The following is an 18,746-nucleotide window of genomic DNA, read 5'->3' as shown; positions in this document are numbered from 1 at the left end:
AGCCCCTCTTTATTTAGGTTGCATCCTAAATTGAATGTCAATGCCATAGATTGTGTGCACATTCACATCATAATACTCTTGAGAATACATAGAACAGGACAAAGAAAATCAAGACTTAGCAAAATTGAACATCTTTATTTCTAAAATAGGGCAATAAAAAGGACAAAAAGGTATGAACATAAACATCTTCCCTTTTTCAAAATGTTTTTCAAGATGTTAAGGCATGCAGAGCCCAACTTTCAAAAGCTCAATTTTGTGCATTTAAGGTTAAAAGGTCCCATGAAATGGCTTGCGTCCTGAACATTTATTGCATATTTATGTATGAAAAGTCTTTTTTCATTCCCTTTTAAATCTGAAATGGCTTTTTGTTTTGTCAAGAAAATCTTAAAAATCCATTGAACACACTTGTGAAATACTTTTGGGGAGATCCAGCCAACCCAATGCGTATCACATAGGATTTAAACATCCCTTTCGACAAATCCCAAATAACACCCACACAAACTCACATCAGATCACAATGTGGAAACAAAAACACTTCATGGAACCTTTGCTCGATGTTAATGTGAAGCCACTCTTTACGACAACATATTAGGAGGCCCACTTCATGTTAACTCTCGATGCAGACAAGAATAAATTAATACTGAAGGTCAATACTGTTCTCCACTCACATGTTAAACAAGTCAGCCATGACATCAACCAAAAAATGTACATGCCAAAATTTTCCATAGACTAATATTTAACGCAACATGTTTAGCAGAGACACCTACAATCCTATAACTGCTACATTCAGAGTCAGGGAATGTATGGACTATATCCTAATAGGTGATGCTCTGGGAGAAAGGTCATGCTGGAAGAGAGAACCGTGAGCAGCTTTTGATTTGTCTAAAATAAATTGAAATTGTACCGCAAAATAGAATGAAAGGCACCTGATGGTATTTTGTGACAACCAGGTCTACAGCAGAGGTGGACGGAGGGTTTAAACAGGGTTTGCTAGGGGGAGTCAAACACACAGACTTTATAACTGCATTGACCAGCTTTCTTTGGTAGTTTGAACAAAGGAAGGCCCAATGGTCTAGAGTGCTGGTTTGGTGCAAAGTCTTTCTACCACACAACATAGTAGATGTTTCACTTGTCACCATTTTAAATAATGGCATAGGGGAAACATCTCTATGTCAAAAACATTATTTCAGTTGACTGTCAACCGCTTCTTGGATCTTTTCCCCAAAGAGGGAAATCTAAAGTTAAATAAATTAGATTTCAGGGAGCTTTATACATGCAGGAGGACTATCCATTAAGAGTGGAAAAAGGTTTAAGACTGTTTGGTAAATGATAGTATAATCACATTAACATAATAATAGAAAACATATTCAAGGATCAAGTATTAGAGGTAAATTATTTTCTGTTAGCCCTTGGACTGAAAAAAAGCTGAATTCAACAGTAGGATGGGAAGACTGTGCTTTTAGCAGACTCGAAGTGTCATCCAGTCAGTCAGAATGAGCCAAAGCCATTTAGGCGTTCTTTTGTCCACATTCCAAGAACATTTCAAATCCGCTCAGGATCCGGACTTTGGGTAACCAAGCTTGACAGTCAAGCTTCTGATGTGAAAGCTATTGCGTGGTGCAGTTATCACCCATGTCTTGTGCGTAGCGGTCCAGTATAAGGTTACGCAACTCCTCTACATCACGACGGAGCTGTTGCGCTTCCAGCAGCTTCTTGTGTAACACCTCTGCACTGATTAAGTCCTCGTCAATTTCCCCCATTGGTGGTATGGGTGCTGTCAAGGCAAATAGGGAAAAAAAATTGAGAAGAAGTACTTTGATTCACCTAAATCAATACTATGAATGTCTCATTTAGCTTTACCTGTCAGACCTAACAATAGGGAGAGGTTAGGATTTTGTCCCTGAGCCCTCTGGGTCAAAATGCTGCACAGAGAGCGCAAATCACTGAGGCAGGAAGCGAGCTCCTTTTGGAGCCCTTGTGTCAGGCGAGCTCCTGCTGGCTGCAGAGTGGAGGAAGCCTCGTTTGGGTGCTTCTGTTCTAGCTCACTCATCTGCTCCTGCAGGGTCAAGTTCTGATCCATCAGATCCTGATTTTGTGAGGAGAGCTGATAGAAAGAAATTGGGATAAGTGTCAGCCTACCTTGAAGTAGCCTTTTTTTGTGATTAGGGGGGGAGAAAAAAAAACATTGATTTTGGAAAATATTAGTCACCTCTTTCATGGCAGTGTGCAGTTCAGACATATTCTGCTCTTTGGCTAACACATCCTCTCTTAAAGCTAGAGAAGTGCTCTCTTCTTGGGATAGCTGCACTTCCAAATCCTATAGAGAGCCAAACAGAGCAAAAGTTAAGATACATCCACAACTTGTAGAATTATTTCCAAGGAACAAGTAGTCAGCTACCTTGATCTGGGAATCGACTTGAGTCATCAGTCTGTGTTGATTTTCGATAACCTGGCAAGTAAATAAAGAACTGTTGAGATCACACTCTTATTAGAATATCATTTCTGGATACTCATAAAGACACTGCAGACCTTCTTGAGTTTTTGCTGCTCCTCTCTTAAAGCATTGTTCTCGCCTCTGAGCTTGTCGATGTCCAGAGAGGGCAGTCGCGCACCATCTTCGAGGCCCTGTTGCACCCGCTGCTGCATACTGAGAAAGAAGCATTGCATCAATGATGCGTTCTTTGTGCAGTTAAAGAAAGCAAAGAGGAGCATGCAAACAGTATCTATACTGTTCTCTGTGTGTGTGTGTGTGTGTGTGTGTGTGTGTGTGTGTGTGTGTGTGTGTGTGTGTGTGTGTGTGTGTGTGTGTGTGTGTGTGTGTGTGTGAATGCGTACTCAGTAATGTTGGTCAGCAGATCTCTCTCCTTTCGTTTCTGCTCCCCCAGCTGTGAGTCCTTTTCTTGAATTTGTGAGCGTGTCGCTTCGAGAGAAGCCTCCAGTTCTTTTACTTTATCTTGAAGCTGAGCTGCCTGCTGCTCAGCCTCCTGAAGCTGTGACACAAAACACATTTCGAAAAAAAGTTAGGTCATGAGAGCTGGATGCTAAGTTAGTTTCCATCTACTGCGGCTCACCTCTTTATTCTGGCTCTGGTAGTCCTCTAAGGTTGGCAGGTCTGCCAGATAGCGCTCCAGAGTCTCAATGCGCTTCTGATTCTCTCGTTTCAGTTCTGACTCCTTTTGACATTTCTTCTTCAGGTTGCTGATGTGCTTGTCTCGTGACTTAATCTGCATAAACAGCAAGCCATCGTAGGAATTGAAAGAGTTGGAAGGTGGCCAAAAACAATGTGACACGCCAAACAAGTTGCTATTGCTATTTCAGAATGAATAAAGGATTGCTCTGACAAATTAGCCTGAAGTGATGAATGCTGCTGGCTGTCATCATCACTGAGTGATTTCCAAATGTGCAAAAGACACATGAAGACACTAACCCTCTCTTCCTGTTTCTTCATCTCCTCCGTATGCCTTTCGCAAGTCTCCTTTAGGCTATCAGTCAGCCTGCGTGTCTCGGCCTCTACTGCTCCCAACCGGCGCTCGGCGTCCGCCTTCTCTATCGCTGCGCAGTCGACGCGCTCAGCAAATTGTGCCCGGAGGAACGCGTTCTCCCTCTGAGCTTCCTGCAATAGTCATGTGATTCCCCATGAGCTCGGCACAGAGGCCCGACATGTGAGAACAAGGATAGCAACGTGAGGCTCGCAAGTGTGGTTGGCACGAGTTACAAACCTGTAGGCGAAACAAACACATATCCCCAAGAGGAGCCCCTCTGCCCAGGAAGGCTCCATGGACCTGAAGTTCACTTTCTCTCAGACGCTGCTCCAACTGAGTCATATGCTGCTTTTGTCTGCACAAAAGTCAAACTATTACAAACACATTAAATCGATAATCCCTAACTATTTGATCTTACAATGTCCTGTGAATGACTAAGTAATCACATATTTTAGGTGTATGCATTTAAACTATGTATCCCAGTAGCTACGGTGAGGGTAAGGTTAACCAAACACAAGTAGAAAAACAAATGGAAACACTTACCTCTCTATAATAAGCTCCTTCTCCTTTAGCAGACCTTCACTGGCTTTTACCAGCGTGTCCCACTTGCCAGGCTCAGGGTGCATTACTGTTGGGTACAACGACATGTACTGGCCGACCCCAGCACTCAACTGAGACAGAAATGGAACAATCAGATTCATTCTTTATACTATTCTAGCATACAGTATGGTCTTTTCTGGGCAGGAGATTAAGTCAAACATTTTTTCGACATCCAACTAGTGTTGGGGGACTAATACAAGCATAAACATATACTTTGCAATTTTACTACCTGATTTCCAAAAGAACAATGTTGGGGAAATAAAGACTATGATAATTCATTATATTTATGTGCAATATGTGCTTTGTCCGAGACAAAAGTAAAACCATTCCAACATTTCACATTTAAAAGTATATCTAAGAAGAGATTTATTATCAAATACTTCTAATGCATGTCTCACATCCTGCTTTTAAAATAGGCCAATGTATCCTTTATGCCTCCAGGCTTTGTGTAGTCTAGTTCAACATTTTTTTTTTCCAATGATGAACTGTGTCCCAATTTCGCGCTCCAAAAACAAGGGATTTCCAACTGAACAACTGTGATGACCCCTTATCAGGCTATCATTGGATGGAAACCACAATAGCCTTTGTTTTGACAGGTAGAAAACCTTGTGTTTGTGGACCTTCTAAATCTGGAATGAAAACATACCTGCATTTGTTCCACTTGCATGCGTATACTGTCCATTTGCTGCCTTTGTTGCTGCTGCCAGCCCAAAATATCCCCACATCGCTCCTGGCGTAATGGATCATAAGCTTTGGTGCTCCCATGTTCCCTCAAAAGAGCCTGTGTCTGTAGGCTAAGAGGGCTCGCATAACCACCCGCGGGCTGGCTGGACCTGGGATTGGGGGCGTCGTTGGGGAGGGAAACTCCAGGGAGGGATGTTGCGGGTCTGACCTCCGGGAGAACTTTATAACTATGATCCATGCTTCTGTAGCTCTCAGGCGAGCAGTCTGAATAGTCTTTAATCCCTGTAGTCTGTAATCGGAGTTTCACATCAGGGCATAGGCTCCCCAACAACAACGACTGGTTCAGGGTAGGTTCCACAGCAGGTGTTTCAAACCTCTGGCTCTCATCTATCCGTGTGTGATTGGTGGGGAAAAGCGAGTGGTCCAGCCCATTGGCGAGGCTTCGATAACGGCTCAAGTTGTCTGGCTTTGGACGAACAGGCTCGCTTCCCATACTGGTCTCGGCATCCAGGTTGGGCGAGGATGCGGATTTGGAGAGACACGACGATTTGGAGCCACTTGACGTTCTGGAGGTGGATGAAGATCGGGACTCTTCCAAGGGCTTAGAGGCCAGGGCACCCGCGGTGGATGGCATGACATGTGCGGTGGGTATTGGGATCTGACTGCGGATGGGTTCGAAAGAGGGGCTGCTCCTGGAACTGCAGAAATCTGTAACCCAATTAAAATGGGTAAAATTAGCAACAAATTATCTCACTGTTCCATATACAGATGTACAGAAGAGGATCAGTGTACAGCACTGCAGGCTATTCCCACTATTTTAGTAGAGACAGCAGTCAGTGTCTGCCGGTGTCCTATTTTGTTGTTGAATAATCTACCCTCGAACTGAAATACACATTGAAAAAAAAACAGCAAATGTCTGCACCATTAAACATTTACGATTTAAGGTTTGATTACAGTGTCATGTTGGTTTTAAATGCACGACTGTTTTGCAAGGACCAAGAAACACCCTGAGATTATTCACATACACACTTCTAGTACACAGCACATCATAAAAATGCTTAAACTACAAACCCTCAGTTATTCCTGAACACACCCACTAAACAGTACATTTTAAAAATGCGTAACCTACAAACTTCTCTTGAGCTAAATTATATAGGCCTAAGCTTCACAGACCTGTGATACCTGATCAAGTCTTGAAAACTGTAACAGTTGCATCGTATAGCCGAGCAGGGCTTAGCAGAACAGCAGGACGTTTTAAATCCAAAAAGACGTCTGAGTCTAGCATTTCTGAGCAACAATGAATCACGCGGAGAATCCAAGCTGACGGCAAAGTGCCCAAAAGAGTATTGTCCACAAGCAGTCTGCGTCCAACACTGAGTAAACGCATCTAACTAGGCAAACACAGGAAAGGTTAGGGGTATTTATAGCCCCCCCTCTCAAGTTACAGTGATCTGTGGGTGACGCTTATTTAAGCACCTTTCCCCCTCCCACTCACGCCAACACATCACATGCGCAAATAAAGCTCAAATGTAGTTGGATAAGACAACACAGGTCCCACTAATAACACACCATTTACAAACACTACAATTAATACAAAAAAGAGGGGGACAAAGACAAAACATGTTTTTAAGAGTGGAAAATAGTACGATGTTCAAAATTAGTGACACACAAGAACAAGTCTGAACTAAACTGTAAGATGTTTGCTCAGTACACATTCCTGTCTTTATGAAATTATGTTACATAATTGGTTGCCAGTCACTGTAAAATAGGGTATGACTAAACGCAATGCAGCCACCAGAGAATTTCTCTGTTAAGGGGGCGTTTGAATAGAGATGAGAGCACACAGGAATTTCCATTCTAATCTTGATACCATTTTATTTGAGATGGTTATTTATGATTTTTTTTCAAATAGATTATTATTAATTGATTTATGTAATTTTATATATATTCAATGTTTCCTTTGGATTTTGAACGGAATACTTTTTTTTTTTTGCTGCTGTAAGTAACACGGCCAATATTTTTTTTAATTCTATTGGTTTTACAGTCTTTGGCATCATGAAGATCACATTTTGAAATCATGAGAACAAGCCGACCAATTGATCATCACGTCCCTATTGCTGAAACAGGATACGTTGCAACGGGAAGTGGTCACCGGGTTTAAGAGTGTCAGTTTGTCAGCAGCAGATTGCAACATATGCAGAGACACCAAAATAATAAGAGAAGAGTATAGAGTAATAATAAAGCAGGAGCACAATAAAACATGCACATCAAAGGGGAATAATAAGCAAAAGTCACCTTCAGTGCTGTCAGAAGCTGAAGTGCCAAGACCCGTGTCCCCACCGTCCAACATTCCATGCCGCCGACAAAGTCGACTCTGGAACTTCTCTGACATGTCCGGCGTGTGCCACTCCATGTCAGCAAACCGTGCTGGATGTAATAAAGACAATTTAAAAAAAAAAAAGAGGAGAGAGCCAAAGACATTAGAAAAATGATGATACTTGAATGTATTCTTTGAAGGATGAAGATGGAAGGACTATTGCATTTGAGGATCTGTCTACAAAATAAAGTGCGAAAGAAGTGAACTTACCGGCTGTTTTGGATTCAATGTATCGCTGTGATGTTGTCATTCCATACACGTTGAGACCTGAAATAATGAGAGTTATTACTTTTTCACCCCACGAAACAGGGAACAAACAAGACTTGTTTCTGTTTGACCACAGCCAACAGTTCAACACTGACCAATGTTTATCACCGAAGTGCACTTCACAGCTGCTTTGGCTCGAATTATGACCCGATCACCCCACGAGCAAGGAACGAAAATAACAACACGAACATGCTGTACTGTTACACAATCACTTTTCAAAACACCATCGCCCTCCCCAAAGACTTCAAAAAGAGCACGCAACATAAATGATGCCTGCAGTTCCTCATCATCAAACACAGTCAGCGATCTGATTGCATTAATGTAATCCTCTTTATTCGATTCTAACGAGTTAATTCATTATCGTGTCCTCTAGTAGTCAAACAAAAAAAAGCCCATAGACTCAAACCACAATAACCACACGCGTACCTGACAATTTCCAGTTTTCTTCCAAAGAAGTATTCTGCCTTCTTAACTAAATCGCTAAAAAGTAAGCAAAACGATCTTGCTCCAATCCAACAAAATATCCCCACAAAGTACAATGAATGTAATAAATGCGATGCGCGGCGCCGTTAACCAATATAATCTTGTTAATCCATGACCAATTTGTTTCCGTCTAAATTGCTACGGCTAGTATGCTAACAGCTAACATCACATACAGATGGTACTCCCGTTTGAGAAGATCGGGGTGGAAATGTTTGTTTTTATCGTAGAAAAGTTGCCTCGCGACGTTCTCAAGCATCACGTCGGTACGTTACCTTTCGCTCCTCATCCAAAACATAAATGGCAAATCTCGGTTTTGGTAGAGCGACGAATCACAAACATCCGCTGCGGAGGCAGTTGTTCCGCCAATGAGCCGAAATGCATCGCGTTGATGGCGCACAAAGCGGACGAGGACAACTAAAGAGCGCTTACTTAAGACTTATAGCGCCACCTGCTGGACGGCCTCATTTTCGGTTCATGATCAAAAGTGCAAAAGAAAAACAGTTTTCAAAGACAACAAATAATAATTCTTTATCATCATTATTATTATCACTGTTATTATTGTCATTATAATTATAATAATTATTATCATTAGTATTAGTAGTAGTAGCATTGTTATCGCTATTGTTGTTGTTGTTATTTTTATTATTTATGAAACATTAGGTATTGGCAAAAACTAATTAGTGATTTAACCTCCTTCATCGCAAATGTGATATTTTTCTAAATTTGTATTTTTCAACACACACAAAATCAATCGTACGTGTTTTAAATGAATAAACAAGTTAGTGTACATTTTAACTCATTTGCTGCCATTGACTGCAGTAGACGTCCGCCATCACGCGCCCCACTTCACAGAGATTGGACAAAAATTAATGTAAATATGCAAACAATACTCTTGACATTTTTCTTACTGTTTACCATGTAATATGAATTTAATTAATACAAGTTTATCTGTCAGGAAAACACCGCCTCTCACCACCTGCGATACTAACATTTGTAGAGGCGGATTCATTCTTTGTCATTATTATGGTGAATAGATCAATTAAACCGGAAGTGTTGCATTTATGAAGCGGAACCAAATAAGTTATGTTCAGGGATTTGGTACACAGTAGGCGTGTTTTGCATCGAAGGGAAAATACATGGTTTGAGCATGTCGTTTGTGACGTTGATGACGGTGACATTCTTTGGCTTTGGAATTGTTGGTAAAGGAAGGACAGCGAGGCTGGTTTCGCAGTCGTAAGTTGTCACCATAGAATTGTTTCCTGCGGGTGACGTTTTACTTTGCTATGAGCTAACGGAATAAGCTAATGCAATTATTCAAAAGACACAACCCCAAAGTCCAAATCCCGACAGTTCAATTCAATTGGTCCCATGATCTGGAAGAAGAAATATTTTCGATGTTTAGAGTGGTGCTGCAGAATGTTGTGGATTTCAGGACTCGGGGGAGTTCTGCATTAGCCTAAGAGCTAAAGCTATTGGGCAACTCCTTGTTGACGCGAGCAAGACAGTGTTTCCCATTCCTCTCAAGTCAAGTCTGCCCCGTGGTTGTATTCATGAACGTGTAAACGCAATATAGATGCCAATAAGTCCACCTCCACTTCAATGTCACCTGTTTGAGACACGGATCCCCTTACGAAGCACCTAATTTTTGTTTCGTGTTGAAATCATGACTAATGTCAACATCACCCGAGATATCGTGCATAGGCAGATCCAGGTCAGTAAGTAATCTAGCAAAAAACTATGGAAAACGCAATGCTCTAGACTTCAATGATCCTGTTTTCTTTTGCTCATTTGACTTCAGGACAAGAAGACGTCAGGATTTCAACGGTTCTATCATGTGACAGACCCCCTGATCAAAAGACTTGGCCTGGAGGCCGAGCTTCAGGTAAGTCACAACAAGTCTTGGAACATGCATCAGTAAACTTTGTTCTTAAATGCAGCGGTGTAGATGCTCTTATTCTCGGAGGCAGGAGAGGGTGGTTAACCTGGGATGCTGGAGCCTGTCCCAAGTACAGGCATCACCCTGAATTGGTGGCCAGCCAATCGGAGGGCACGAAGAGACTGACAGCTATTCACGCTCACATGCATAGGGGCAATTTAGAGTGTTCACGTGGCCTACCATGCATGTTTTTGGAATGTGGAGGGAAACTGGAGTACCCGGAGTAAACCCACACAAAGCTAGGGAGAACATGCAAACCACACAGTGAGGGCTGACCTGGGATCAAACCCACGACCCCAGAACTGTGAGGCCAATGGGCTAACCACTCATTCGCCGAGCCGCCCAACCAAGAAAAGACCTAATCAAAATTTCTAATAAAAACATCAACACATCGATCTCTTTTTATGAAAGTGCAACAGTGATAACATGACCTGTTTGAAGCAAGTGCCACAATTCTGCAGAAAAAGCCCCCTTAAAATGATGTTATTGGCCCTTTAGTGTAGTCTGTTCTGTGAGAGTGACAGTGTAATCTTCTCCTGTTCTTGTGATTTTGCAGGGCCACACTGGCTGCGTGAATTGTTTGGAATGGAATCAAAATGGAGAGTAAGCGAGAAAGAAAGCTTTCCAGATTATACGCAAACATTTTTTTTTAGACGTGTTTAATGAATATACTGCTGATTTACCTTTTGTCAGTCTGCTGGCCTCAGGATCTGATGATCAACATGCTATCATCTGGGATCCATTCAGACTCAAGAAGCTAACTACTATGCACACAGGCCATTCAGCAAACATATTCTCAGTTAAGGTAAGAGTGGTGTGATGACTATTGAGGGAATGGTGTGTGGGCATGGATGTTGGTGACGAACGTAAAAGTTTGAACTAAGATTTTTTTCATTCATCTTCTGTATATTGGAAGACTACTAATATCACAATATTGTAAAAGAGGTGCAGTCATTTGGGAAAATGTACAGCATCCAAATATGTCATAGAAATACAACAATTGCATTTAGATGTTTTGTTTCTCCACACAGTTCCTCCCTCATTCTGGAGACAGAATTTTGATAACAGGTGCTGCAGACACTAAGGTCCATGTTCATGACCTGACAGTGAAGGAAACCATACATATGTTTTCTGATCATACCAGCAGGGTAAAACGCATTGCCACAGCACCTCTGTGGCCCAACACCTTCTGGAGCGCTGCTGAGGATGGTACCATCAGGTAGGAACCCACCCTGTAAATCAATTAAATCCGTCAAGTCACTTGAGAATGTGTACTGACTTTTTTCTTCTTCCCTGGCTCGTTTTTCTTTTTGCGCATATACAGGCAATACGACTTAAGAGAGAGCAGTAAAAACTCCGAGGTCATTATTGACTTGAAAACCTTTTGTGGTCAACTCGCGGAAGCCAAGTGTTTAGCTGTCAACCCACGGGACAACAACTATATGGCTGTTGGAGCCAATGATCCCTTTGTACGTCTCTATGACATCCGGATGATTCACAACTCTAGGTGGGTGGCTGTTACCTAATCTAAAGCAAATTTGGTTCTAATATATATTCATGATGCCTTCCATTAACAGGAAATCTATGAAAAAATTCCGGACATCTGCTGTGCGTACATTCTTGGAAACGGATTATGGCATTCCATATTCAGCTGCGCAGTATTATGTAGCAGGTATTTAGTACTCATTGAGTCATCACATTATGTATACGTTTGACTGTCATGCACATAGTGGCATAAAATAGCACCTACATATCTTATTCAATCCACTGCAGGTCACCTGCCTTGGAAATTGAAAGGTTACAATAACTGCTTGAGGTTCTTGGTTTCAACTTATGTCACTTTCAGTCCAGATGGAACTGAGTTACTTGTCAACATGGGTGGAGAACAGGTAGAGCTAATCTTACCTGTCTTGTTGTCACAAATCAATACTCAATATGTGACTCTTCTTAAGGTGTATCTGTTTGACCTGACGAGTACACAAAAGCCATACAAATTGCTGCTTCTACAAGCAAGACTACTGGGTAAGTAGATCTATGATGCACAGGTTGTTACACGTTACCAGCCAGCCAGTCGAATATAACCATATCCCAACTTATTTGGATCTAGAAACTTCAGTGTATGCCAGCATGTTGTATGGTATTGTATTGTTTGTGACTTGATTTTTAGAAGAAGAAATGGGGGAAGTGGAAACAATCTACGGGCTCGGTGGACTTCATTTGCCAGCCAGCCATGTTCGATCTTCACAAAAAAAGATGCAACTAAGGTAGCGGTATAAATTATAAAAATATCCCACCAATCATTGTCCTTTTTAAATGAGCGAAAACATATAAAACTTGGTACACTAAATGCTCTCTCTACTTTATTTTCTTTATTTTTGCAGCTCCACTGATCTCCCGCCACATTTGGAAAAGATCAAACAACAAGCAAATGATGCATTTGCACAAGAGCATTGGACTCAGGCTATCCAACTGTACTCTTTAGGAATTAATCAATCCAGCAGCAACGCCGTGCTTTACGGAAATCGGGCTGCAGCTTACATGAAGCGGAAATGGTAGTCATTTTCATCTGGAGCAGTGAGGCCATATTCCCACCCACAAGAGTCATTTGGTACTCTGTTCGTGATTTTTGCAGGGATGGAGATCACTACGACGCTCTAAAAGACTGTCTGGCGGCACTTAATATAAATCCAGAATACTTAAAGGCTCATTTCAGGCTTGCAAGGTGTCTCTTTGAGCTCAAGTATGTGTCTGAAGCACTACAATGCCTCGATGATTTCAAAGGAAAGTTTCCGGACCAGGCGCACAGCAGTGCTTGTGACGCATTGAATAAGGATATTACGGCCTTTCATGCAGAGATGGCAAAGGGTGGGCAAACTGACTAAAGCTGTTTTTGTATGATTGTTGATGGAATGGGCTTAATATACTATAGCACTATCTACAGGTGTAGAATCTGAGATGTGATGGATATCAATATTTTTCACCAAAATTTCAAGCTTTATTAAGTAGGCTAAAATAACAGATCCAATTTAAAAATATATATATATATATATACGTATATATATATATTTTTTTAATGGTTTTAAGATTTGCTTAATTTGATCAATTCTCTAGTTGATTGCAAGGCATTTTTTTCTTTTTCATACGTTTTTGTTTTGTTTATTATTCTTCCAAAACAGGAGATCAGGGCTCCAACAACTCCGGCCTATCTCATTTATCCAATTTATTTAATCGCTGTGACGTCATCTCCGAGCATGAGTTGTATTTTCGAGAGAAAACTTCAGACTACAAGCACAGATACTGTGGTCACTGCAACACAACCACGGATATTAAAGAAGCCAACTTCTTCGGAAGGTCGGTGGTAAAAACCTTACAATCGTCTAAAACTCCTCTCTGATGGCATGCTAGTGCTGCGTAATCCGGAGTTCATTCCCATTCTGACTCCAAGCTTTTCCCCACACAGCAAAGGCCAGTACATCATCAGTGGGTCAGACGATGGGTCATTCTTTATATGGGAAAAGGAGACAACAAATCTGGTGCGTATCATGCAGGGAGACAACTCCATAGTCAACTGTTTGCAGCCCCACCCCAGCTACTGCTCCTTGGCATCAAGTGGGATTGACTCTGTGATCCGATTATGGAACCCTAGACCAGAGGTAATAAATGGTTTGCATTTATGCATCAATGTTTTCTTGGCTTTATGTATGAATTCTGTCTTCAGGTTTAGCACATAGCACATATGTTAGGCCAGACAATGCAACCAATTCATGCCATGACTGAAATAGCAAAACTTTTGAATGATAATTATTTTGTCTTCCCTTGTAGACTGAGAGTGAAAATGCCCGAGTGGTAGAGGACATGGAAGGTGCCGCTCAGGCCAACCAACGGCGAATGAAAGCCGATCCCTTGGAGGTTATGCTACAAAACATGGGCTATCGTATCACAGGATTGAGTGACATAGGCCCGGAAGGTTCTGATGACGAGGACAGCTCGGATGGAAATGTGAATTGCAGACCAAGTTAAAAGCGTTTTACACGTCTGGATAAAAGCTATTATTCTGCCAAAGGTTGCCCTCCGTCACTGAACTGGCCAAGGATGTATGTTCTTTGTTTCATCCTGAAAGTGGACGTTGTTCTTTTGATTCAGTTAGCCGTGATGACAGAAACTGAAGGTCTTAAGTCTCGCTTTGAAGTTGATTTGATTTCAAATCTAAGTCTGCGTGAATGTTTTGCGTGTGTGGAGGTTGAACACATGCCAATAAAGAGGATACAAGTATGTGGCAGTTGCTTTGTTTTCACCTGTCTTTCATGATCCTTCGCTACTTTATCCTTTCTTCACACGAATACATGTTAATGAGTGCAAGAGTAGCCATTCACGTGTTATATTTTGGTTATTGATTTTGGTTGTACTCTTTGAAAAATCTTCACCATGTTTGTTGCAAAGAGACTAAATAAAATAACACTGTGTGGCTGGCTCCTTTGTCGCCCATTGTGATTACAGTGATAGAACAATTGGGGTGAATAAATTAGGTTTTCAGTCATGTGTGCGTATACAAGCATATGTCAACTTCACTACAAATGTACTGAAGGTAAGACAATGTTATAAACTTTCTTGTATTTTAGTTGCACATTTGTGTCCGATCCACTTTCAGATTTTGCTGACTGACGCAATTTGTGAAGACAGTACATCGCAATTTGTGAAGACAGTAAATCACAATTAGAGCGACCCAGATGACATATATTCTGCGATAACGAGGTGACCCAGCTTCACTGGCGTTAACGGTGATTAAGCTCAGTGCTGACTGAGCAGTATGAAAGATGAACGGGCCTCGGAAATAAATAACAACTTGTCAAATCCATGGGAAAGCAGCCCCCCACTTATACACTAGAAATAAATCTGGGTTCCAAATTGCCTCGGAGATGCCATTAATATTGCAGTTATTGACACCACTTGGAGCTGTTTAGAATCAGGTTTTCATTTATTGCCTGCCATTGACAGCAATAGACGTCCAATTCATTTGGGGGGGGGGGGGGGGGGGGGTTGCAGCGCACATAACTCAGGCGTAGCATTAAAAAATAATAATAGTAGAAGAGAATGGATTCATGATCTCCAGATGACCCCTCTGGCCTATACTATACTAATAATATTGGGTGTTGCGTTAAATGACACCTGATCCGTCCACGAGGAGGCGTTCACGGACTACCTTGTTCTCTGTTGTGTTTCCTTCCTTGTCAACACGTCCGTGGACGAGCAGTGATGGCAAATGCTGACGACGTCGACATAATGATAAACTATCGTGAAGATATGGTGCGAAACGACAAAAAGATCAACCGATACCCTTACTGCGTTGTGTGGACCCCCATTCCTATTTTATCGTAAGAAGCTTATACCCTCGCCCTCTTGCTAGCTTTAGCAGTAAATTGCAGCTTGTTTTGCTACATTGAAGTCAAACAACAGCTTTATTTCATTTAACCTGCCGGCGCTAAGTATCTATATTCACTGCCTTGCAATATTTTCTTATATAAATGAAACATGTAGAATGTTTGAATGGTTTTTGACGAGTGTTTTAATGTTGCAGGTGGGTATTTCCCTTTGTTGGCCATATGGGAATATGCACCTCTTCCGGAATCATAAGAGATTTCGCAGGATCTTATTTTGTTTCGGTATGTATCGCAGGTTTATTCCTGCATTAACGCTTTTTTTAGGGCGCTGGTTGAATTTATTGGTTACCATTTACGTTTGGCGGCTAGCGCTGTCAAGTGCACTGAAACATTTAATTCACAGGCTGTACTTCCCTTTTTAAAAAAATTGGACGTCCATTGTTGTCAATGACAGCCAATGAGTTAAATATTATGACATTTTTAATAAATAAAAGCTTTAGTGTTATTTGGGTCTATACATTTATTCTGCCCTCCAAAAACTTACCACCATTTATGTAAAATGAATCATATATGATGGAATAATATTTTGTAACTTATTTATATGGTGGAATAATATATAGTAACTTATTTATATATTAGAATAATATATAGTAACTCACTTTATATGTGTTGGATAGTGTATTTTAGGCCACACATTTTAACCAAATTTCAATATTGTGGGCTATATGACCTAAAAATATGAGGATGTAAATTTGAACTTTTTTTTAATTAACCAAAATTGACTTTGTCTGTGTAATATGTCGCTTTTACAACAATCAATACTAATAGATTTTATTTTTGACTAGGAGGACAGCATGGGCTTCGGGAGACCAACAAAGTAAGTATGATCAAACAAACAAAAACCTAACTGCATGATATTAATAATAACTATAAGTCAACAAAGTCATTCCATACATAAGGTATTGGAAGCTTAACGTGGACAAAGTTTGTGGCAATGGTGCGGCAACATGGGACAAAGCAGTGCATGATGCCTCTGAGGAATACAAATGCAGGCCGGTAAGAAATAAGGCTGAGCCTTTTATTTATATGTTCTGAAGCAGTAATATATGGCAGCTTGAAAACCTATTTTTTATTTTTTATATAGCATAACCTGTGTTTGGATAACTGCCATTCCCATGTCGCCATGGCGCTCAACCTTATGCGCTATGACAACAGCACCTCCTGGAATATGGTCAAATTGTGTGTTCGGTGTCTCGTTCATGGCAAATATATCAGGTAGGCATCTGTTTTTTTTTTTTAATTAAAAAAAAGAAAATTAAACTTAATACCATTATTCAGCTCCACAAGAGTTAATTAGCAAATGAACTGAAATCATCAAAAGAGGTGGGGCTCCGTCCACTTTATAAACAATTTTGGCTTTTTGTTTATTTTATAAAACACGTTTTCAATGAAGGATATTTTTTCGCTTCATTCCATGGGGGGAGTATTAGTTTCAAGCATCTTTATCAGACACCTGCACATGTGTATTAAGCCTGCTTACCTGCCCATTATAGAAATATGGCGGAGAATCACCCCCTCATTATTCTCTGTTGACCCACATAGAGAAAGCTGGCGTCACAGTTTATGCTGCCTTTGCACATTCACTCCCATGCCACAGGAGTCTGTTTAACGCAGGGGGAGTCATGTAATTCATCACTGACAGAGTTGCTCCCCTATGTGCCACCACTGGAGGTCACCTCTCCGTTGGGGCTCCCTGCGCTGGGTGGTGGGGGTTGGAGGACAGTAGGACAACCAGCGTTGAGGCTCTGGGAGGAGAAAAGACAGTAGGGGCGCGTATACACCTCCTGTGTCCTTGTTGTCTCTCACCGAGATAGGAAGGAAGGGAGGGTTTGCACGGTATACAAGTTGGGGCTGACAAGTCCTCTGACGCTCTTCTCTGTTTCCTTCAGCTGGGTCGCGCTCCTCAAGACCTGGCTGCCCTTCGTCATGCTCTGCGGAGTCTTTGCCATGTTCGTTATAACGTTCAACCTTCAGTAATACGATGCAAGAGGAGACTCGTTGATTTATTCGTTCATTGGCGCACATTGTTTTGTACACATCCTGTGAAATGTTGCCATTTGGATTTCCTTTTTTGCATTGTTTTATGCTTCTGTCTCTTATAATACAGTGGAGAGTTGAAGCTGCGGGTTTCACATGTATTTTGCATGATGAATGTGTTCCCAGACTGGCTAACGTGTGCTTCGGTTATGAAAAATGGAAACGACAATGTGAATCACTAGGCAATCTCAATGCTGAAAGTATTCATCAATTATTCAAGCGATTAAGTGATATAAAGCGCTACCAAAGGCAGAATGATGGAAGACACGTAGGAGGAAACTGACCCTGTATAGATAGCTGTTCTTTTTTTTTTTGCTTGGTTTCGTAGTTCATTGTTTGGAAAATGCGTAGGCTGTGTCTTCATACCAGAATGTAATTTGAACATAAAGCAATAGTAAATCTTACTTTTATGGGGTCAATATCACCATAAAGTGCATTGACCAACCTCATCAGAATCACTTAGTTGTCTTGAAATTTTAGATAAAAAATGACATTCTGGAACTTCATTATTAGTGGTAAAACATTTACATACATATCAAAACACTAATTAGTCTCTAAATCTGTTACAATCTATTTGGTATATCCAACACTCCACTTTGCTAATTACAATATGGTTACTACAGAGTTATTTATTTTACATATTTTTACAGTTCATGATAAATCATATGATAGAACAAATACTTTTTTTATTATGCATATTTTGTTTTGTTACTAATTTGGAACATATAACATAGTGGATTATCCCAGAATAAATATATACTCCATTTGCATTTGTCTTATCAGGGTTTTAGTTTTTTTATGTTCAGAATGTGTATTATATTATGTTGCCATTTGAAAATATCATTTGTGATAATTGAAACATTTGTTTAACAATACACTACGGGCTTCATAACTGACTCATGTTATTTAAAGAAGGTCTGTCAGGTGCTCATTAAATGTTAACAATATCTTAAAATATCCACTCTGTCAGCAGTATTTTACTGTTTGTATGTATACATAGTCTGCCTGCAGTTAACTTTTTTTTTTTTAATGCGGGAGCTTGACCAATATGTATTTCTAAAAACATACCTTCTTTATTATTGAATCTGAACTTTTAGGAGGTGAAATGAGGAAGCTTTTATTGCACCTTGTAGTGATATTGTCTCAATTAGCTTTTTCTGCATCAATACTAGTAGTAGTACATTTCTGCCAAATGTGTTTTTTTCCCCTCGTTTTTCTTCTTCTCCCTTATTAGCCATGCATCAATTGCCTTTCCAGCCTCATTGTGTAGTCGAGGTCACAACCAGTGGATGGTCTGATTGTCCGCTGTGCCTTTAAGGGAACTACACATTTTTTTCACCCAGCAGATTCTGCGCTACAAGAACTGCCATCAATTTACAAGACCCTTTATTCCCAGAGTGCCGCAGATGAGGAGGGACTAGTGCTAGGGTGCTCTTTCCTGG

General features: G+C 40.8%; 3 protein-coding genes across 4 annotated transcripts; 2 read left to right on the top strand and 1 right to left on the bottom strand.

Moving 5' to 3' along the window:
* Positions 1 to 119: 119 nt before the first annotated feature.
* cep85 (centrosomal protein 85) lies at positions 120 to 8,306 on the bottom strand. 2 transcript variants are annotated; one of them, XM_077720887.1, is made up of 14 exons: positions 8,166 to 8,306; positions 7,354 to 7,410; positions 7,062 to 7,193; positions 4,729 to 5,474; positions 4,026 to 4,153; positions 3,720 to 3,837; positions 3,428 to 3,613; positions 3,072 to 3,224; positions 2,836 to 2,990; positions 2,530 to 2,647; positions 2,399 to 2,449; positions 2,210 to 2,317; positions 1,861 to 2,104; positions 120 to 1,774 (listed from the first exon to the last, which is right to left on the bottom strand). In XM_077720887.1, exons 2-14 carry the CDS (start codon positions 7,391 to 7,393, stop codon positions 1,608 to 1,610), a joined length of 2,346 nt encoding a protein of 781 aa, XP_077577013.1. In that variant the 5' UTR covers positions 7,394 to 7,410; positions 8,166 to 8,306; the 3' UTR covers positions 120 to 1,607. The 2 variants fall into 2 exon arrangements, with proteins under 2 accessions (XP_077577013.1, XP_077577012.1); XM_077720886.1 differs by lacking the exon at positions 8,166 to 8,306 and adding an exon at positions 7,506 to 8,079.
* A 651-nt stretch (positions 8,307 to 8,957) lies between these two features.
* Positions 8,958 to 14,305, top strand: wdtc1 (WD and tetratricopeptide repeats 1). Its single transcript, XM_077721652.1, has 15 exons — positions 8,958 to 9,604; positions 9,692 to 9,775; positions 10,386 to 10,432; positions 10,523 to 10,634; positions 10,861 to 11,048; positions 11,154 to 11,336; positions 11,407 to 11,501; positions 11,603 to 11,718; positions 11,782 to 11,851; positions 11,997 to 12,093; positions 12,211 to 12,381; positions 12,462 to 12,694; positions 13,006 to 13,180; positions 13,290 to 13,482; positions 13,652 to 14,305. The coding sequence occupies exons 1-15, from the start codon at positions 9,557 to 9,559 to the stop codon at positions 13,847 to 13,849; spliced, it is 2,010 nt and encodes a 669-aa protein (XP_077577778.1). The 5' UTR covers positions 8,958 to 9,556; the 3' UTR covers positions 13,850 to 14,305.
* A 678-nt stretch (positions 14,306 to 14,983) lies between these two features.
* Positions 14,984 to 18,074, top strand: LOC144199187 (transmembrane protein 222-like). The gene is made up of 6 exons (XM_077720656.1): positions 14,984 to 15,201; positions 15,405 to 15,489; positions 16,053 to 16,084; positions 16,167 to 16,263; positions 16,352 to 16,482; positions 17,157 to 18,074. Exons 1-6 carry the CDS (start codon positions 15,083 to 15,085, stop codon positions 17,242 to 17,244), a joined length of 552 nt encoding a protein of 183 aa, XP_077576782.1. The 5' UTR covers positions 14,984 to 15,082; the 3' UTR covers positions 17,245 to 18,074.
* The last annotated feature ends 672 nt before the right edge of the window (positions 18,075 to 18,746 follow it).

This window comes from Stigmatopora nigra, chromosome 7 (assembly GCF_051989575.1).
Source record: "Stigmatopora nigra isolate UIUO_SnigA chromosome 7, RoL_Snig_1.1, whole genome shotgun sequence".
Lineage (NCBI taxonomy): Eukaryota > Metazoa > Chordata > Actinopteri > Syngnathiformes > Syngnathidae > Stigmatopora > Stigmatopora nigra.
Note: the sequence above shows the minus strand (reverse complement) of the source record. Positions and strands in the feature narration are given on the sequence as shown.